The sequence below is a fragment of the Sander lucioperca genome, chromosome 16 (assembly GCF_008315115.2).
Source record: "Sander lucioperca isolate FBNREF2018 chromosome 16, SLUC_FBN_1.2, whole genome shotgun sequence".
Lineage (NCBI taxonomy): Eukaryota > Metazoa > Chordata > Actinopteri > Perciformes > Percidae > Sander > Sander lucioperca.
Genome location: NC_050188.1, coordinates 13,349,476 through 13,366,145, shown reverse-complemented (window position 1 = coordinate 13,366,145; position 16,670 = coordinate 13,349,476). Strand labels below are relative to the sequence as shown.

The following is a 16,670-nucleotide window of genomic DNA, read 5'->3' as shown; positions in this document are numbered from 1 at the left end:
TCCATTTGATGTTACTTTCTACTTGTACTCCACTTTATTTCAGAGGGAAATATTGTACTCTTTACTCCACTACATTTATTTGACAGCTCTACTTAATTTTCAAATAAAGATTTTACAAAGTAAAAGATCAGAGTACCTATTCCAGCACTGTTCCACGTGATAGGCTGCTTTTTTTTCTCTTCCTAGGATGGCGAAGGCAGTACCCGCCCTACTCTCCCTCTGATTGGCTAGTACCATAGACTGTTAATATTACAGTCTATGGCTAGTACTCGTTGCCTGCACAGAGTGAGATTGGTATCTTTTAATGTGCTGGTTAGGGTTAGGGTATTCTCGCTTTGCCAGACCCTCCTCCAAAGCGTGAGGGTTAGGGTAAGAATGTCAGGTTAAGCCAATCAGACGCAGGGAGGGCTTCGCCATCCTAGTTTTTTATTTCCTGTGCTTGCAGATAGATCCTAAATCGGATCTGCTAGAATGGTCGACGTAGTTATGTTTAGGCATGGAGAGTGGGGATTGGTTAGGGTTAGGGTAAGAATACCAGGGTAAGCCAATCAGAGGCAGAATAAGGTAGAATAAGGCGGGCCACGAGGCACGTCCTTTGACGTCGACACGTCTAGCGGATCCGATCTAGCATACACAATGCTGGTAGCAGGCAGCAGGTGGCTTATATATTAGCTTCCGTGGCACTAGGTGGCGCCATACTCATGTCTAGTTTGCGGAAGTGTCCTTCATCAATCACTCCACCAGCAACGAGTAAACAGACCTGCAGGATGTCGCGAGGCGCTAAGTTTAAGCCTTAAATGTTAGGTTATGTAAACTACTAGCTGTGATACAGTAGCTCATGGTGGATAATTCCTAGACGTAAAAAGTGATTGGAAACAGCATACCGAACATTAAAGCTTTTGTAACATTTCAGTGGCAGCTGAGAGGCTGCTGAATGCGATCATGGATGTGCTACGTTCAGCTAGCATGCTAAGCTAAGTGCTAGCCACGGCTATCTTCAGCTGGTTTTTGGAGCTCCACCGGACATGGCAGCCGGAGCAGGAGCCGCTTCTGGCGGCTCTCTAGAGTCTACTTTAGAGAAGAAGTTTCGAGGTGTTTCCAACACGATGGATTCAATTCAAGCACTGTCAACATGGTGCATCGACAACAAGAAGTACCACAGCCTGATTGTGCGACACTGGATGAAGTGTTTGAGGAAATGTGAGTAGCTTTACCTGTTCAACTCACAGTTGTGTTTCAGCTGTAACGTTAGAGGTGATCTCCGTCAGTGTCAAAGTAACTATATGAGATCACATTTGTTGCTGCTTACTATCCAACATATTTCTCCTAGTTTGGAGCAAATCATGTGTTTAAACTATGGAGTTTAAACACACATTGAGTGGTGCTGATAAAGTGACGGTGGTTTAATAGCAGCAGTCTTAATAGAATATATTGCAGGAGTCAATGAAACATATAAGCATATAGTACAATATAGTACATTATGAAATAATGAGGGAAATGAGACATAGTATAAGGTGCAGTAATGTTATAGAATATAGTAGGCCTATAGTACAACAATATAACGGTATATAGAGTGTTATATAGTGCAGCAATATAACATAGCTTATAATAGAATATCAATATATATGATATATAATATAATAATATATGATAGTAATATAATATGGTATCATATGTAATAGCACAATGTGTGTGTGTGTGTGTGTGTGTGTGTGTGTGTGTGTGTGTTATAGTCAGTGGTTTGCACTGCTGTTGTACAGTCTGATAGCAGCAGGTAGTCTCACCTGGGTGGGATGATTCGGTCGCTGACAATACTGTCAGTTGCTTTCAAGTGGGCTTATTGCTCGCTTGAAAATATATTTTTTCTATTGAAACTAGTGCTACTTCATTTGTTGACAATATAAGCGTACCTTAGCTAACGTTACTAAAGTCCTTGTTAATATAAGGGGGTGTTGGATTTTGCCATTGTCAAGTGCTTTTCAAAACTGGAGTCCCCAGAAAAGCATCCCGGGGGTCCCACCTCCAGTGGCCCAAAAAAATCACAGGTTCCCAGGAGTCAGGTTATTTGCAGTTATAAATATTGGCATTTTTCTATTACAGATCCATACAAATAATGGTATATCTGGGATGTGAAGTAGAACATTGCTTTTTAATGTTTTCAGAATGTATAGGAAGTAATTTGCCATATCACGGTATCTGTAAAGGTTCTCAGTCACACAGGTTATAGTATCCAAGGAAGGTTGAATTTAAGGGCAACCGGACTTCTAATCTTACATACGTTTCGTCTCTCATCCGATGAGAGATGTTGTTTGGTAGCAGAGTACAAATCTACAGCTTTTCCCAGCTTTGTACCTTATTCACATGCTTCTGTTTGTTGGTTTGGCTTTGTGTAACTTAAGCTTTGTGCAAGAGATGATCCTAAAGACTGATCCTGAAGTTTGTCACTGGTGTTTTGCAGTAACAGGATGGGCTTTTTTTTTAAGTCGGCGCGCTTGCAGTATGGTGTCGTCTTCTGAGACACTGTCTTCTTGTTGGCCTTGGTTACATAGCTGTTTATTCGATTGAGTATATTTCTTTACTCAACAAAAAAGTATTGCATGATCCTTTGCTACAAGATCTGATATGTGACTTGTAAACCTGAGTTTTTCTGTATGTGTGATATAAAGTCCATCACCAATGGTATTTAAGTAATTATTTTCAAACTATTCTGTGAAATCTTTTTTTTTTTTTTTTTTTTTTTCAAAACACAAGTGGACAAAGTCAAAACTGATATGCTTAAAATTCTTTAAAAATATATAATGTAAGATATATTTGTTAAAATTACTTAAACATGAGGACCGACTGCTTTGAGCTGAAAATGCTGAACATTTATTGTTTCATGTGGCCCAAAATATGAGACAATACTGCTTTGTTTGTGTGTTTTATATCATTGTACATTAAATATCTTTGGTCGGTCAGAAAAAAACATTTTTATATTTTTACACTAAACAATTGAAAAACAATTGACAGATGAATCAATAATGATATGTTATTTGCACCTTTATAGAATACAATATAGGGCCTAACCACAAGAATCATTTGATAGAGTTCAATCATCTTTTGGTGATGGCCTTCAGCTTTAACAATATTCCATGCTGCTTCTTGATTTCCTGTGAGCAATTTGATAGAAGGTTAATTTAGATGGATCACGAGGAAAAGAAGACTCATGGTTCCAGTAGTTATCTGTTTTTAAATTTAATGTTTGCAATAGCAGTCAAAATACACTTAACGGACAATTACATTCAGTTTGATTTAGAAAGGTTTATTGCAGATGCCATTATTCTAACCTGAAGAGCTCCTTGTTTTTGAATAATGGAGATTTGTCTGGTTTCTGTCTGAGAAACAGCTATTGGTTTTAAACAAAATGAAATAAATGGGTGATTGACCCACTGGCATTTATTGTGATTTATGCAGGTAACTCTCTTTATATGTTGACTGAATTTAGTGTTTTTTAATGTGTTGCTGATTTGATGTTCCAAAACTATTTCTGTTTTTCACATCCACTGTGGCTGGAGAAGGAGATAAGGAACTTTATTATGGACTTCAATGCCAGGGTTGGCTGGTTTTACTCCAATCATTTTGTAAAAAGGGAGGTGGCCTTGCCTCATTATTTTCTGTCTTTCTCTCAGCTTGCTGTTTAAAGTAGTACGTTGTTGTAAATTGTGTTTCAGTTAGCTCAAATGTAGTTTGACTGAAAACAGTCTAAAATAAGTCTTTGCATTTGTTCTGCTGGATAGATGTATGGATAGACACATGTAAGCTGTAAAATAGCAATGTAAATGGCTGCGAGTTGAATGTTTCACCCTTTAGTCACAGTTAATCTTTAAAAAGTCTTTGCACTGCGATAAAAAATGTTTTCTTTTAAACATAATCTGTTTCTTATACATCTTTTGTTTTTCAAATGTCTAGATTGCAGTGCACAAATTGCCTAAATTAGATCTATTAATTGAGTTATTTATCAATGAATTATGTTCAGCACAGTTGGTCAAATGGTCAAGTAACCTAAGTTGGCACAGAATGCTTGGTCCGATTCTTAGTTTTGTTTATACATTGTTTGATGAGATAACTGCATTATGCAGAGAAGTTTGATTATTTCGGTGAATTAAATAAAAGGTTTTGTGGGAAAAGGTGTAGTCAGTCAGTAAAGTATAAATAAAAGTATGGATTTGGTGTCTGTAGCCGAACTTGGGTAACATGTTGTCACTGGTTTCAAAAAATGTCAAATTACACTCATACACACATATATGGCAACAACAAGGATTATGATGATGGTGTAATGTTGTGCTGCATTGTCTGACATTGGTCTAAAGTCATATAGCCATCACATGAAAATTGTACACAAGGTTCCATAGAAAAGGATTCTTGAACATACATACAACACTTAACCCAAACTATGTACATATCGCCATGTCCTTATAAAATAATAAATATATATAATAAATAAATAAAACATGATGGTATGTGGGTGTGTGCGTGTGGGTCTTCTTACATTCTACCAAAGGGACACATTAGACATGTTATGATAGATAGATAGATAGATAGATAGATAGATAGATAGATTAAATATGGGTTTAAAAGAGAACCAATTAGGATATCCCAAGCCTCTACAGTGGATGCCTGTGCATTAGTCACATTTTTAATAATTCATGAATGGTTGTTTTCATTTATGTATCTGTCAGAGTGAATAATTAAATGATATTGTCATTTATTAAGTAAAAACACCAAACATTTTAGATTTTCAGTTTAACAAACACTAAGATGTGTTTGCTTTTCTCATTTAATGTCATTACAAAATGAATATGTTTTCTTGTTTGGCTGCTGGTAATTCTGGTCATTTCTGGTCATAAGTGATGGATGCTTCTAATTTAGACACTTAGTAGAGTAGATAATAAGTTGGATAATACAACTTATACAAATAGTCAATGCATTGCAGCACTACTGATGTCGACAAATATTTAAAAACTGTTAAAGACATGAGCCTCTTTTTAGGTTATTTGGACTTTAGCTCCTCCCTCAGCAGACCTTCAGCCCATCAGTCAAACTAACATTGTTGTCTCTCTTTTCTTCTAACAGCTGATACTTCACACAGGCTCAACCTTTTTTACGTCGCCAACGATGTCATTCAGAACTGTAAAAGAAAAAATGCCATTGTTTACCGCACGGCGTTCGCCGAGATGCTCCCTGACGCCTTCTTGCTGGTCAAGTAAGTAGTTTGTAGAGATGTGGCTATCATGGAGGGCTCAGCTCTATCAAAGTCTGTTAATGTCAGACAGTCCTGATATAATGTACAGTATATTAGATGCAGTAATAATGGTTGTGTATGTTGCCCTATTCTTCCTCTCATTTCTTTCAACCTCATCCTTTGTCTTCTGCTTTTTTTTTTTTTAAGATTATTTTTTGGGCTTTTCCGCCTTTAATTTTGACAGGACAGCTAGGTGAGAAAGGGGGGGGAGAGAGGGGGACAACATGCAGGAAATCATCACAGGTCGGATTCGAACCCTGGACCTCTGCGTTGAGGCATAAACCTCTCAGTATATGTGCGCCTGCCCTACCCACTGAACCAACCCGGCCACCTGCTTTTGTTTCTTATTTTTCCTTTCTCCTCTGTCCTTGTTTTTTTGTTTCATTTATTGAAAGAAATCCTTCACACATAAAACACAAATGTCATTACAACAACGAAACATAAATCCCTGCCCTCCCTTGTTCTTATTCTGTCATTCCTTCTCCTTTCTCCAGCAATGATGGCGACCCTAAGGTAATTAAATCGGTGGAGAGGATACTGTCCATCTGGGAGGACAGGGGTGTGTATTCAGGGGCGCTCATTACTGAGCTTAAGAGTACCTTAGTTAAAGAGGAGTCCCCTCCTGAGACACCCGTGGAGCAAAAAAGTAAGCGTCTTTGCTTTTTATTTTTCACTTTCTGTTGACATTTTTATTAATACCTCATCTCAACACCCATCTTGAGACTTTGCATCCATTAGGGTTTTATTAGTCACAGTATGTTGTTCTATTGGCTACTATATATTTATTATTCATATGTAACCCTGTTTTTAATCATTTCTGACATTTTGATTTAATTTGTTTGTATTTGTTATCCAAATACTGAGTGTTGCACAGCTTTGTGAAGGTGATCATTATTTTTGCTGTTTCATGTGATCTCTAATTTCTATTCGTTTCTTTTCTCTTTTTTAAAAATAAAAAGCTCCAGTCGAGTCTAAAGCAGACCTACAGTCCAAGGTTGTGGCTGAGTTTGTGGTAAGTAATACATTAACGTTTTAAGCTTAACTAAACCCTAACTAAACTGCAACATTATTTTACAAATTAAGCTAATAAAAGTAGTTGTGCTTGTAGGGTTCCTCTTTCCCCCCCCCTTTATCCTAATATTATGTTGTTCTGACATTGTGGCTGACTGCACCCCCTGCTTATTTAGCCCCAGGCACTATTCGACGAACTGTCCAAGTACAAGAAATCTCTGGAGGAGTTGGACCTGAGAGAAAAGCAGCTGGCAGCTATGAGGGTTGACATATGCAGTTCTGATGCCCTCAAGAGACTCAAAGGTGCCTGCTTTAGTCATCTTCTACTGTTGTACCACCTGTCCTACTGCAACACACAGATGGTTCTTGGTTTCAAGATCAGCAGTGCTTTTTCTCACATTGCATCAAAAATCATCCTTACATGCTTGATTCTTACAGATAAGGCAGGAGGAAAGAAATTCTCCAAGGACTTTGAGGAAGGAAGTGCGCAACTACAGGAGTTTGTCAAGTTCTTTGACAAACAAATCAAAACAGGGCCTCCTCTCATGGAGGCCCTCAGCAACGCAGATATCTTCTACGAGATGCAGTACAAGGAGGTCAAGATTGTTGCTAATGTGAGTGACAGTGTATTTGTAGTCCGATATTTGTTGTATTGGTTACAGCATCACATCCTCACAAACCTCGGGTCACACTTTTGCAACTATAAGTTTGCTTACAGTGCTACATCCTTGTTATTTGTGAACATGTATTCAAGTGAAATTATGCCAGCATTGTTTGTTAGCCCGACCTGGGGTTATTTTGTTCCTGCTCTTATTTTTTTAGTCGCTTTACTCGCCCATATCATGCAGAGAACCACCTTTGACCAGTGTAGTGAAAATGATGTGTGTTGACCTGTGTATTCAAAATAATTCCTTCAGTTTTAATGGCAGTATGAGCATACATTTAATTTAAGATGAGATAGAAGACATGTTCATTCATAAAAGCTCAGTGTACAAGGAAGACGCAAAAACAGTACTATATGAAATCTGTACAGTATATTAAACGTATTAACTGTGAAATGACAGGAAAGTCCACAGTGCATGAACCAGATTTGCTACCTCAACATGAAAACAAAAATGAAGTGATACTTTTGACTGATCATTTTTACATGTGTGAGTTGAATTGTTAGCTGGCTATAAAAGCTGTTAGTAGATTGTGTTCTGTTTTTATTTTATTTTACTTTTCATTTACTGACACTCCATGACCTCTCTTTCCCAGGCCTACCAGACATTTGCCAACCGGGTGTCCCACCTAAAGCGTAAACTGGACACCCTGAAGGCCACCTTGCCAGACCTGGACGAGTCACCCATCCCCTCACCCTCTGCAGATGCACCGTCTCCAACGGGCTCAGAGTCCCCTTTCCGGGGTCTGGAATTGGCCCGCCCCGATCCAGATCTTGATGGCTGTGCTATGGATGAGGAGGCAGAGCCACCGGCCCCGAGCCCTCTGTCCTCACCGGGAGGATCCCCCAAACACACAGAGACTCTCGGGGAGAATGATAACCGTGAAGTGGAAGACATGGAGCTCTCTGAGGAAGAAATGGACAGCAGTGGCATTATAGGTAAGGAGTGGGCTGATGATTAGGGACTTAATGACTGACTTCACAGTGAGGGCTTATAAATAATGCTGAATATATAATATATATAAATGCTGAATGTCTTTGGCAGCGTTATGCAGAAAATGTGATGAAATAATGAAATTGAGAAGAGTATTTCTTCCAATTTGTGTTTCAGACAATTTTTCTGGAACACTTTTCCCCATCTTATTAAAATTAGATACATTTTTACAACTACAGACAGCCATATATCTGCCATTTTACCACACTCAACTCTGATGTGTTGAATATTACCTTTTACCAGTATGTACATGTACTTAAATTTGTTTATTAGCCATTTGCAAAGATTATTTTTATGGTTATAATGTTTCTTGTGTATGATTTTCAGTGCACTACTCATACTGTTAACATGATAGAGCTGAAACTGGATTTTACTATGTTCTGGCCCTGTGTGTTTCTGTGGCCTACATTATTTTAACATCACAAATAATATCTTATAGCCAGTACAAGATTATTTGTCATTATAGTGTTAGCATGTTAAGAAGTTTTTGTATTTTTGTTTGGGTTTTTTTTAACTTTGGGTTACAATTTTGCTTTTCACAGAAAGCTAGACTATGTTTCAGTATTTTTGGCAGCATATTCCCCTCCATTAATTTATTTGCAGTGACTTCTCTGGCCCATAAATTATCTGCGCTTGTAGAAAAATGATGATGAAATTAATTGTGTTGCCTAAAAACAAATAACTACTGTATAGTTGTCTTGTCTCAAAATTTTAGGCCTTAAAAAGTCTTACATTTGCAAAAGTATTGTGTTCTAGGTCTCAAATAATTTCAAACAGGTCTTACATTTTCCTACGTCCATGAAACGCTAACTCTAATGCTCATTGTGAAATGAACAAATGTTTTTTTTTATTTTTTATTCTGTGGTGTTGTAGTTCTTTCTTTCGCTAGTCCAAATAAAATTTGCTGTATATGTACAGATCATTATTACTCCGTGTCGCTTTTATTCAATTTCAATAATTTAATTTACTTTGCAACTACTTTTGTGACTCAACATTTCGTTGTACTTTTATGTCGTGATATAGGTCTTAAATTTCATTCATAAAGGTCTTAAAAAGGTCTTAAATTTGATGTGTTGAAACCTGCAAAAACCCTGTTCATTACATAGAGGGCATATCTGTTAACATCCATACTCTCTCTCACTGTTGTATATTTCACTTCAGTTGAGGAGCAGATTGAAAGCACCAGCCACCCAAAGGTGTCCACTGCAAAAACGGAGCCATCAGTGGCGACAGAGCAGCCTGTCACACAGGTCACACCCCTAGTAGCGACTCCTGTAGCGGCTCCTTCAGCAGCAGCAGTGGAAAGTGTTGACCTGGGTAAAATTAGCTCCATCCTCAACAGTTTGAATTCAGTCATGAAAAACACAGGTGAGTGCAAGTGGCTATTCAAAACGTCATAATAATCCAAAAGTTGAACAACATTACAAAGTGACAAGGGAAATATAACAATGTGAGGAAGTCCTGTGATAATGTTTAAGTCCCATTCACCCCATTTCCCTGCTCACCATACAATCACACTTTCAACTGGCTTAGAGAAGGCAGATGAACTCAAAAACATCATATAAAAGTAAATTGGCAGGTTGGTGATGTACTATAATACATTTTGTCCCCTAGAACTTGAAATTAAAGTTAAGAGTGCAGACAAATATGAGTGTATACCTATGCATACATACAAACACATATACACACACATCAAACGTCATAATAAAAATGTATTAAAACAGCAAAACAATAAAATTCAGAGTATTTATTATGTCATATACCAAGAAAAGAAAACTCTTAGCACTGCTGATTGAGTGGTAACTCTTGACATCTGCTATGAAAGAACTAACTTTGCAAATGTAATGTGGTTTCCATCGCACATTACATTTGCAACATAGAACTGAATAAGCCTGAATTCAAATTGACCTTACAAATGTCACATTTTTAAGTGTTATTTGTATGTTGATGTGGTTTAAGTCCCAAAATCCTCCTGTAATAGTTCTAATTTCTCTGAAATCTTCACGATTGTTTGTTTTAAAACATTTAACATCTCAATGATCAGTTATTTAATTTACAATTAAAGTGAGTGTCCCTCTCTGTCTCACAGGACCATTAGTGGAGAGTCCTCCTGCTTCTGCCCCTGCTGGCGCCTCATTGAAGACTACACCTGCTGCCTCTGTGGCCTCGCAGGATGCTAGTTCACTGGTGAACCTCCTCTCCAAGGTGGACATGAGTCCTGCAGACCTCCTCGGCGCTCTCTCCAAAGTCCAGGGCCAAGGCAGCCTTGAGGGTGAGAATAAGGAGTCCTTTTGTTTCTATCATGTACCAATTTTCTGTCCTACATTAAAAGTGGCAAGGTTGCTTAAAATACATTTCTGGTTCCTCCATTTCTTCACTTAGGCATAACTTCTCTTCTGAGTAGCCCAGCTGCAAATGTCTCCTCAGACTCCTCCAGTACAGGCAAGATTCCTCCCTCATCCACATCTGTACCAGCAGTGCCCTCTCAGAGCTCGTCTCTCTCCTCTGATGCACCTGTGCCTTCTTCACACATCTCCACTGTAAGGCAGAGCACAAGCTCCCACGCCCCCCCCCAAACTTCTATCCCAGCCTCTGCCCTGGTCCAGGCTCTCCACAGAGACATGGATTTGACCACAGAGCCAGAACCGTCCATGTCTTCTAACAGTTTAGAGTCTAAAATCCACAACTTCCTGCAGGGGAACCCTGCCTTCAATGCATTTGGCTTAGGCCTTTCTACCAACCTAGTTCCGGGAGGGGATAACCTCAGCCCAGTAACTGGGACAGACACCCAGGGTGGGACCCCAGTGTGGGATGAGGGCGGAGGCACTCCAACTCAAGATGAGATCATGGACAAGCCTGTGGTGGTCCCATTGCTTTCTACCACAAATCAGCCATCGATTGCAGAAACGGTTAACACTGCTCCTATTGCATACCAGAACAGCAGTCAGCAGAACCGCAACAATCCCCAACAGCAAGCTTACATGCAGCCAGGTGTGGCTCAGAACGGGCAGGTCTACCAAATGTCAGAGCATGGGGTTACTGCACCTGCTGCACAATACCAGCAGATTTCTGCACAAACAGGAGGGCCAGTGCCTGGAAAAAGAGCCACAGGGAGTGCATGTAGCACACACATTGAAAGCTTTCAGGGGGTGAGTGAAAGGGGTTGGTATGGTGACATTTACCCAGAGGGGAACGCTCAGCAACCACGAGGCTACAATGTGACAGCGCCTGGAGGTGCTGGAGAAAACAAGGCACCGGGACTTTATCCATACCAAACAGAGACATTTCAGGAACCTCAAGAGTTAGCCTCCCAGCAGGGTGCCACCACATCCCCTGGTTTCTTCAGAAGCACCCTCCCTCCTGTCCCAAAGCTCCCTCCCCCTCCTCCTGTCTTTGCCGCCCCTCCTTCCGCGACCAGCAGTATGATGATGCCGGCAGTGCAGCAGCCGGTGCCTGGCGCTGGCACAGGGGAGGTGATCGGGGGCAGAGTCGACAGTGTCATCAGTGGGATGGTGGTCCACGACCATCAACACAAATCCATGTTTCATCCTGATGATTCGCTGTTTGATCTTGACCGACCTCGCCCTCCTCCCCCTGAGGATTTTCACCCTCACCCAGACGGCCTGCTTTACCAGGATGAGCTTCGTCATCATGATGCCCTTTTCTTTCAAGACGACCCTTACCGCCACCCAGACGATCCGTATTACAGGCCAGGCAGCCCTCCGCACCACTACCCCAGAGTTCAAGAGCGCCTCACTCCCCCTTTCTCACCCTCAGAGGACCCCTACTATGCCCATGACTACCAGCGGCACAGCCCCCCTCCTCCGCACTACACTCCAAGGCGACCACCACCACCACGTAATTTTGAAATCCGTCATCCTGGTCTACGGCCTCCACATCGGCCTCCCCACCCAGCACACCACCCACACCCCAGAGGACCTCCACGTGCACCATTTCCTCGGTTCCACGGCCCCGATCCAAGGTTAAGAGGCAAACGTCCAGGTCCAAGAGGAGGTGGAAATCCTGGGCCAATGTTCCCCCCGAAAAGACCCTTTCCACCCCCACGGTACTGACTGGACATTTAACTTTGAGCTCTTTAAATCACTGTGGATGTCATGAAGGCAGGGGCAGGGCGTTTAAGACTGTTCAGTAACTTCTAGTCACTCAGTGTTGAGGTCCACATCTTGCCATAAGAAACCTGTGAAAATCTGGGTGGATAAAAGTGCAGATACTGAGGTGGGCATCAGGAGACAAGGTTATACTGAAGAAGAATTAATTCAGCAGCTACCAGGAGAAAAGTGCGAATGGCAGAAGAATATAGGATGTTGAGGAGAACAAGAGACAACACCAGGAGATGGAAAAGAAATCGGAGGCTCTGAGAGGGCTGCTGAGCTGAAGAGTGAAGACAGAAGATTAAAGAAAATAAGAGGTGGATATATATATATAATTCACTTTTTGTGTTATTTGCTCCAGTACGAAGCATTGCATAACATATGTAATAGAGTGTCAGTTTGATAAAGGTCAGCGTGTGTGCATGCTCTCAAGTGTAAGTTAACTAGTCACAGAAATTTAATCTGACGATAGTTATTTTTGCTAAGAGAGTAACAAAAGAATCTAGTTGGTGCAATGGTTCTGCTGTTATTTAGTTTTTCAGTGAGCAGTTTTGACTGCTTCTCTTCATATCAGCAGTTTCCCAGTAGCCTTTGGTTAAACTTCAATTTAAATTAAATCACTTTGGGTAGGAAAAACAGAGTGTATGTTATAGAATTTATGTTCCTTCTATAATACTCATTAGCATATTTAGGGAAGTTATTTTTCATTGTTCCAACTCCGAATGTTATATATTTGTGAAGCGATGCTTTCTCCACCAGTGCGTAAGTTCCCTCCGGCGATAGTTTTACGTCTCGTTAAGTTCCTTGAAGGAGAGCGGCACATACGGCACTCCTCAAATGGAGAGAGAGGTGTGAGAGTTATTTTTTTCTGCCTCCAACACCGACGCAGAAGAAGTGCATTTTTGGAGGAGATGAAGATACTCGTCTTCAGTTTCGTTTTACTTGTACTGACTAATAAAAATCTGAGTTTGAAAAACTGTTGTTTTTTTTTTTCCTTTCCTTTGATCCTTACACCACTGCCCTAAACTATTAGTCATCATATATACATACCATTTGAGTATGTAATGCATTTAGTAGAATTATGCTTTGCTATTTGAGGGAAATATTTAATCACTATTTTGATACACACTATAATAAGTTTGTAAAACTAAGGGTTTAATCCACCAAAGTGTCAGTTTATTGTTCTGTCTAAAACAGTTTGCTGTTACCATGCAACATTATTCCAGAGTTTAAAAAAAAATCACACAAAGAATAGAAATAGGCCTAAGTTGCATACATTCACTGTATTTAAATAGTAAATGGATGAATACAATGCATTATGTTTTCATGAAGATGCTGCATTTTGTGAAGAAAAAGTTCATTTCACAAGTCACATTAAATTCCTAAAAGAATATTGTCTGCTCTTGTTAAATAAGTCAATATTGATCAAAATTGGGCATTTAAACTATAGCCACAAATATTTTAAAAAATAACACCTAATGAAGAAACTCCCACACTGAAGTTGCATACTTCAACCTGTGTGTTTGTTTAACGGTCATTTCATGAAACGGCACACGTTTTCATGGGCTTTCTCAGACCACGGTTAACGGAACTGACCCTAAAAGGCTGTGTAGCTTACTTAGCATAGTCAATTATAGAAGACAGACAAGTTTGTTTAGTTTGCTATTACTAGTACAATCTAATGTTCGTGCATGGTTTGCAGTTTGGCCTGGAAACAATAATGGATTTGTAGATTTGATAGAAGTTTCCTTCAGACTCATTCTATTATGTTTAACTTATTCTCCACTGATTGCGTAGTTAACAGTGCTTATGTTAGTCTGTTCTTTTTTTTTTTTTTAACCTGTAGAGCTTTGTAAATGTATTGTTGACCTTTTCTTTCAAGCTGTTAAATGTTTACTAAAACTATTTATATGAAGCTTGACTGCTTTTGCAAACGTTGAGCATTAAAGCTATCCATTTGAAATATTCACTTCACTGTTCTCTGTGCTGGTAGTTTGATGAGCACGTTTCCAGTAGGGTTCATTGTTTCCCTTTGGGAAAACAGATGTTTGTTACCCTCATAGCGTAGAAAGGTGATGGCTCTCTGACTCCTGAAATATCCCTGCTTCTTTAATAGAAGAGGGGAATGTAAGAAGCTCTCAATTTGAGGCCAAACTGACTCCACACAGAGCTTCAGTGTGAGTTTGCAAGACAAACTGATAATCAGTAAGATTAATTAAGCCATTACAAAAATATTGAAGTACTGCTTGATTAATTAACTTGCAAAAAAAGATAAAATGTTAATTAGACTTTTGGACTTGAACACCTTAGTATGTTGTTGGATTATAAATCATATTTTTTTTATTTTATGCTGTAAAAAGCAATATATTTTATGACATGTATAAAAAAGAAGAAGATTAATCTTAACTTGTAGCCTTAAACGAGACGCAGGGATTTATGTTTTACATTTACATTTCAGCTTCGATTGCTTTTACAAGGCTCTAAGTATAATTCGTTTGGGTGAGATTGGTCCTAATTAAGACGCGCTCTCTCATCATTGCAGCCTTTGTTCAGGGAAATTAGGATCGATTTGAACTAAACACTCGTGCAACTTTGCAAAACCCGGTTTTGGATAAAATAATGAAAATAAAAGTGAAACAAAGTTATTTCAACGCGTTTTAGTGTTTTCGACGTTTTCATGCGTAATTAAGTAGGGCGAAACTCTTGTGCGGAATGTGTTATTACGAGGCAGGCCTCGGTGATCAGACAGATAATAAATGTTTCTGGTAATAAACAGTGCAGCAAGCTCAGGTGAGCCAACCGTCGCCAGATGTCAGTAGATCTTTCAAGGATCACTTGCCTTTTTTTGTGAGACGAGGAGCAGCCATAGCGCACACACAAACATTCTGGACGTTTTCATACTTCACACGGAGATTGTTGATGTCGTTTATTGCGCTAAAAGTGCGCCATGATACTTCATAGTTTTTGTTTATTAATTTGTCCTGAATTATAACTAATGTTTACTTTCTAAGACACATCTTATTTCCCTTGAATTTTAACCTATTTTCTGTTTGATCCCCTCCCTCCTCCTGTTGTCATCCTCAGGGATCCAGAGCTACGCTTTGATGTGTCTGATGTGATGGGAACCTTTCCCACATGTTAACCGATGGAAGAGAAAGAGGGGTCGATGCTGTTGTGGCTCTCCTCTTTAAATCCTGCACAGCTCTCTGAGTAAGCCTCCAGTTCAATTCATCAGAAACTGAGTGCCACCAGCAGGAAATCAAAACAATCAATACTAAGGTGGTGAAATTGAAATGTTGAAATTGTTTCTTTCTATTCTGTTTATGTGTTTAGGAGGAGTCACAGGAGAGCAGGAAGGGTGGACAGAGACGCCAGTGTGAGTATATTCAAGGTTATTAGATACTTTTTAAACATTATATTCTCTCACTCATACACCCCATTTCCTCACATTGCTTTCAATAAACCCAGGTATTCATACACCTCCAATATGTAAAAAGTCCATGAAATGCATGTTTTTGTGAAATAAAGAATTATTGAATAAAACAAGGTTGTGTTGTGTGTTTATTTACAGCTAGTCGCAGTATACAAAGTAGCCTAGTTAGGATTAGATCAGGGGTGGCGAACCTGTGGCTCTTGAGCCGTATGCGGCTCTTTGCCTGCTCCTGTGAGGCTCTTACTGTGTGGCTGGGGGCTGTGTCATTGGTTGATTGTTGTTTTTAACTTTTCTGAAACATACAGTATTTCAGATAAGTAAAAAAAAACACATATGAATGCATCTGCCAATACTGCCAATACATTTGCCAATAATTTTAAAATGGAAAATGATGCAGCAGAGTTTTGAGGACAGATTCTGCAACCTGAGGAAAAACAGCGGCCACAGATCACCTTCCTCGTTAACCCTTTCACTGCTGAATCCGATTGTTTGAAAGCCCCTTTAGTGACAAATGAGTGAGAGAGTTGCTTCAAGTGGCCACAACCGAGTTCAAGCAAGACCTGAAAAGGACTGTGGATAACAAAGACTGTCAGGTTTCCCACGGAGTCAATCTAAGTGAGAAAAAAAAATATGAAAACTGCTATGTATTATGACTGTCATTAGATCTGGAAGACACTGTTGCTGTTGTAGTGTGGACGTGCATGTGTTGTGTGGCTTTTTGCTATGGTGCGTTTTTTTTTGTGGCTCTTTATACCTAACTGGTTGGCCACCCCTGGATTAGATGTACCTTAAGAAGTTGGAACAGTAAAATGCTACTTGCACACTAATCCATAAATTATACTAATCCAATAATATATTCTTTGTATGACACTATGGAATTGGAAATTATAAAGTACACCAAAACACATTTAAGTTTCCAGGTACAGTATATTTTGCAAAGTCATATAAAGCAACATAACCGCGACCACTGGCATCACTTGTGTTTGCAGTTCGTCACCAGATGTCGTTGTTGGTTAAAAATGACATCCATTGTGAAATGACACAAATAGGGTTTCGAAGCGCTGTTACGTAGGCTATAACATTAATTTATATTTGGTTACATTTAGAAGAACTGCTGCCTGCACTGTAGGCTTACATTGGGGTTTAAGGGCTGAAAGGCAGATAGGATTTAGTGACTG

At 39.6% G+C, this 16,670-nt stretch overlaps 1 protein-coding gene across 2 annotated transcripts; it reads left to right on the top strand.

Annotated features, from left to right (window-relative positions):
* The first annotated feature begins 699 nt into the window (after nucleotides 1-699).
* Nucleotides 700-15,602, top strand: rprd2a (regulation of nuclear pre-mRNA domain containing 2a). 2 transcript variants are annotated; one of them, XR_004895386.1, is made up of 12 exons: nucleotides 700-1,200; nucleotides 5,113-5,242; nucleotides 5,776-5,927; nucleotides 6,241-6,293; nucleotides 6,469-6,595; nucleotides 6,731-6,906; nucleotides 7,550-7,892; nucleotides 9,109-9,315; nucleotides 10,037-10,219; nucleotides 10,330-12,376; nucleotides 15,144-15,269; nucleotides 15,393-15,602. XR_004895386.1 is itself a non-coding variant. In XM_035993186.1 (10 exons), exons 1-10 carry the CDS (start codon nucleotides 1,026-1,028, stop codon nucleotides 12,018-12,020), a joined length of 3,237 nt encoding a protein of 1,078 aa, XP_035849079.1. In that variant the 5' UTR covers nucleotides 700-1,025; the 3' UTR covers nucleotides 12,021-13,035. The 2 variants fall into 2 exon arrangements, 1 of the variants encoding a protein (XP_035849079.1); XM_035993186.1 differs by lacking the exons at nucleotides 15,144-15,269; nucleotides 15,393-15,602 and having other exon boundaries at nucleotides 10,330-13,035.
* The last annotated feature ends 1,068 nt before the right edge of the window (nucleotides 15,603-16,670 follow it).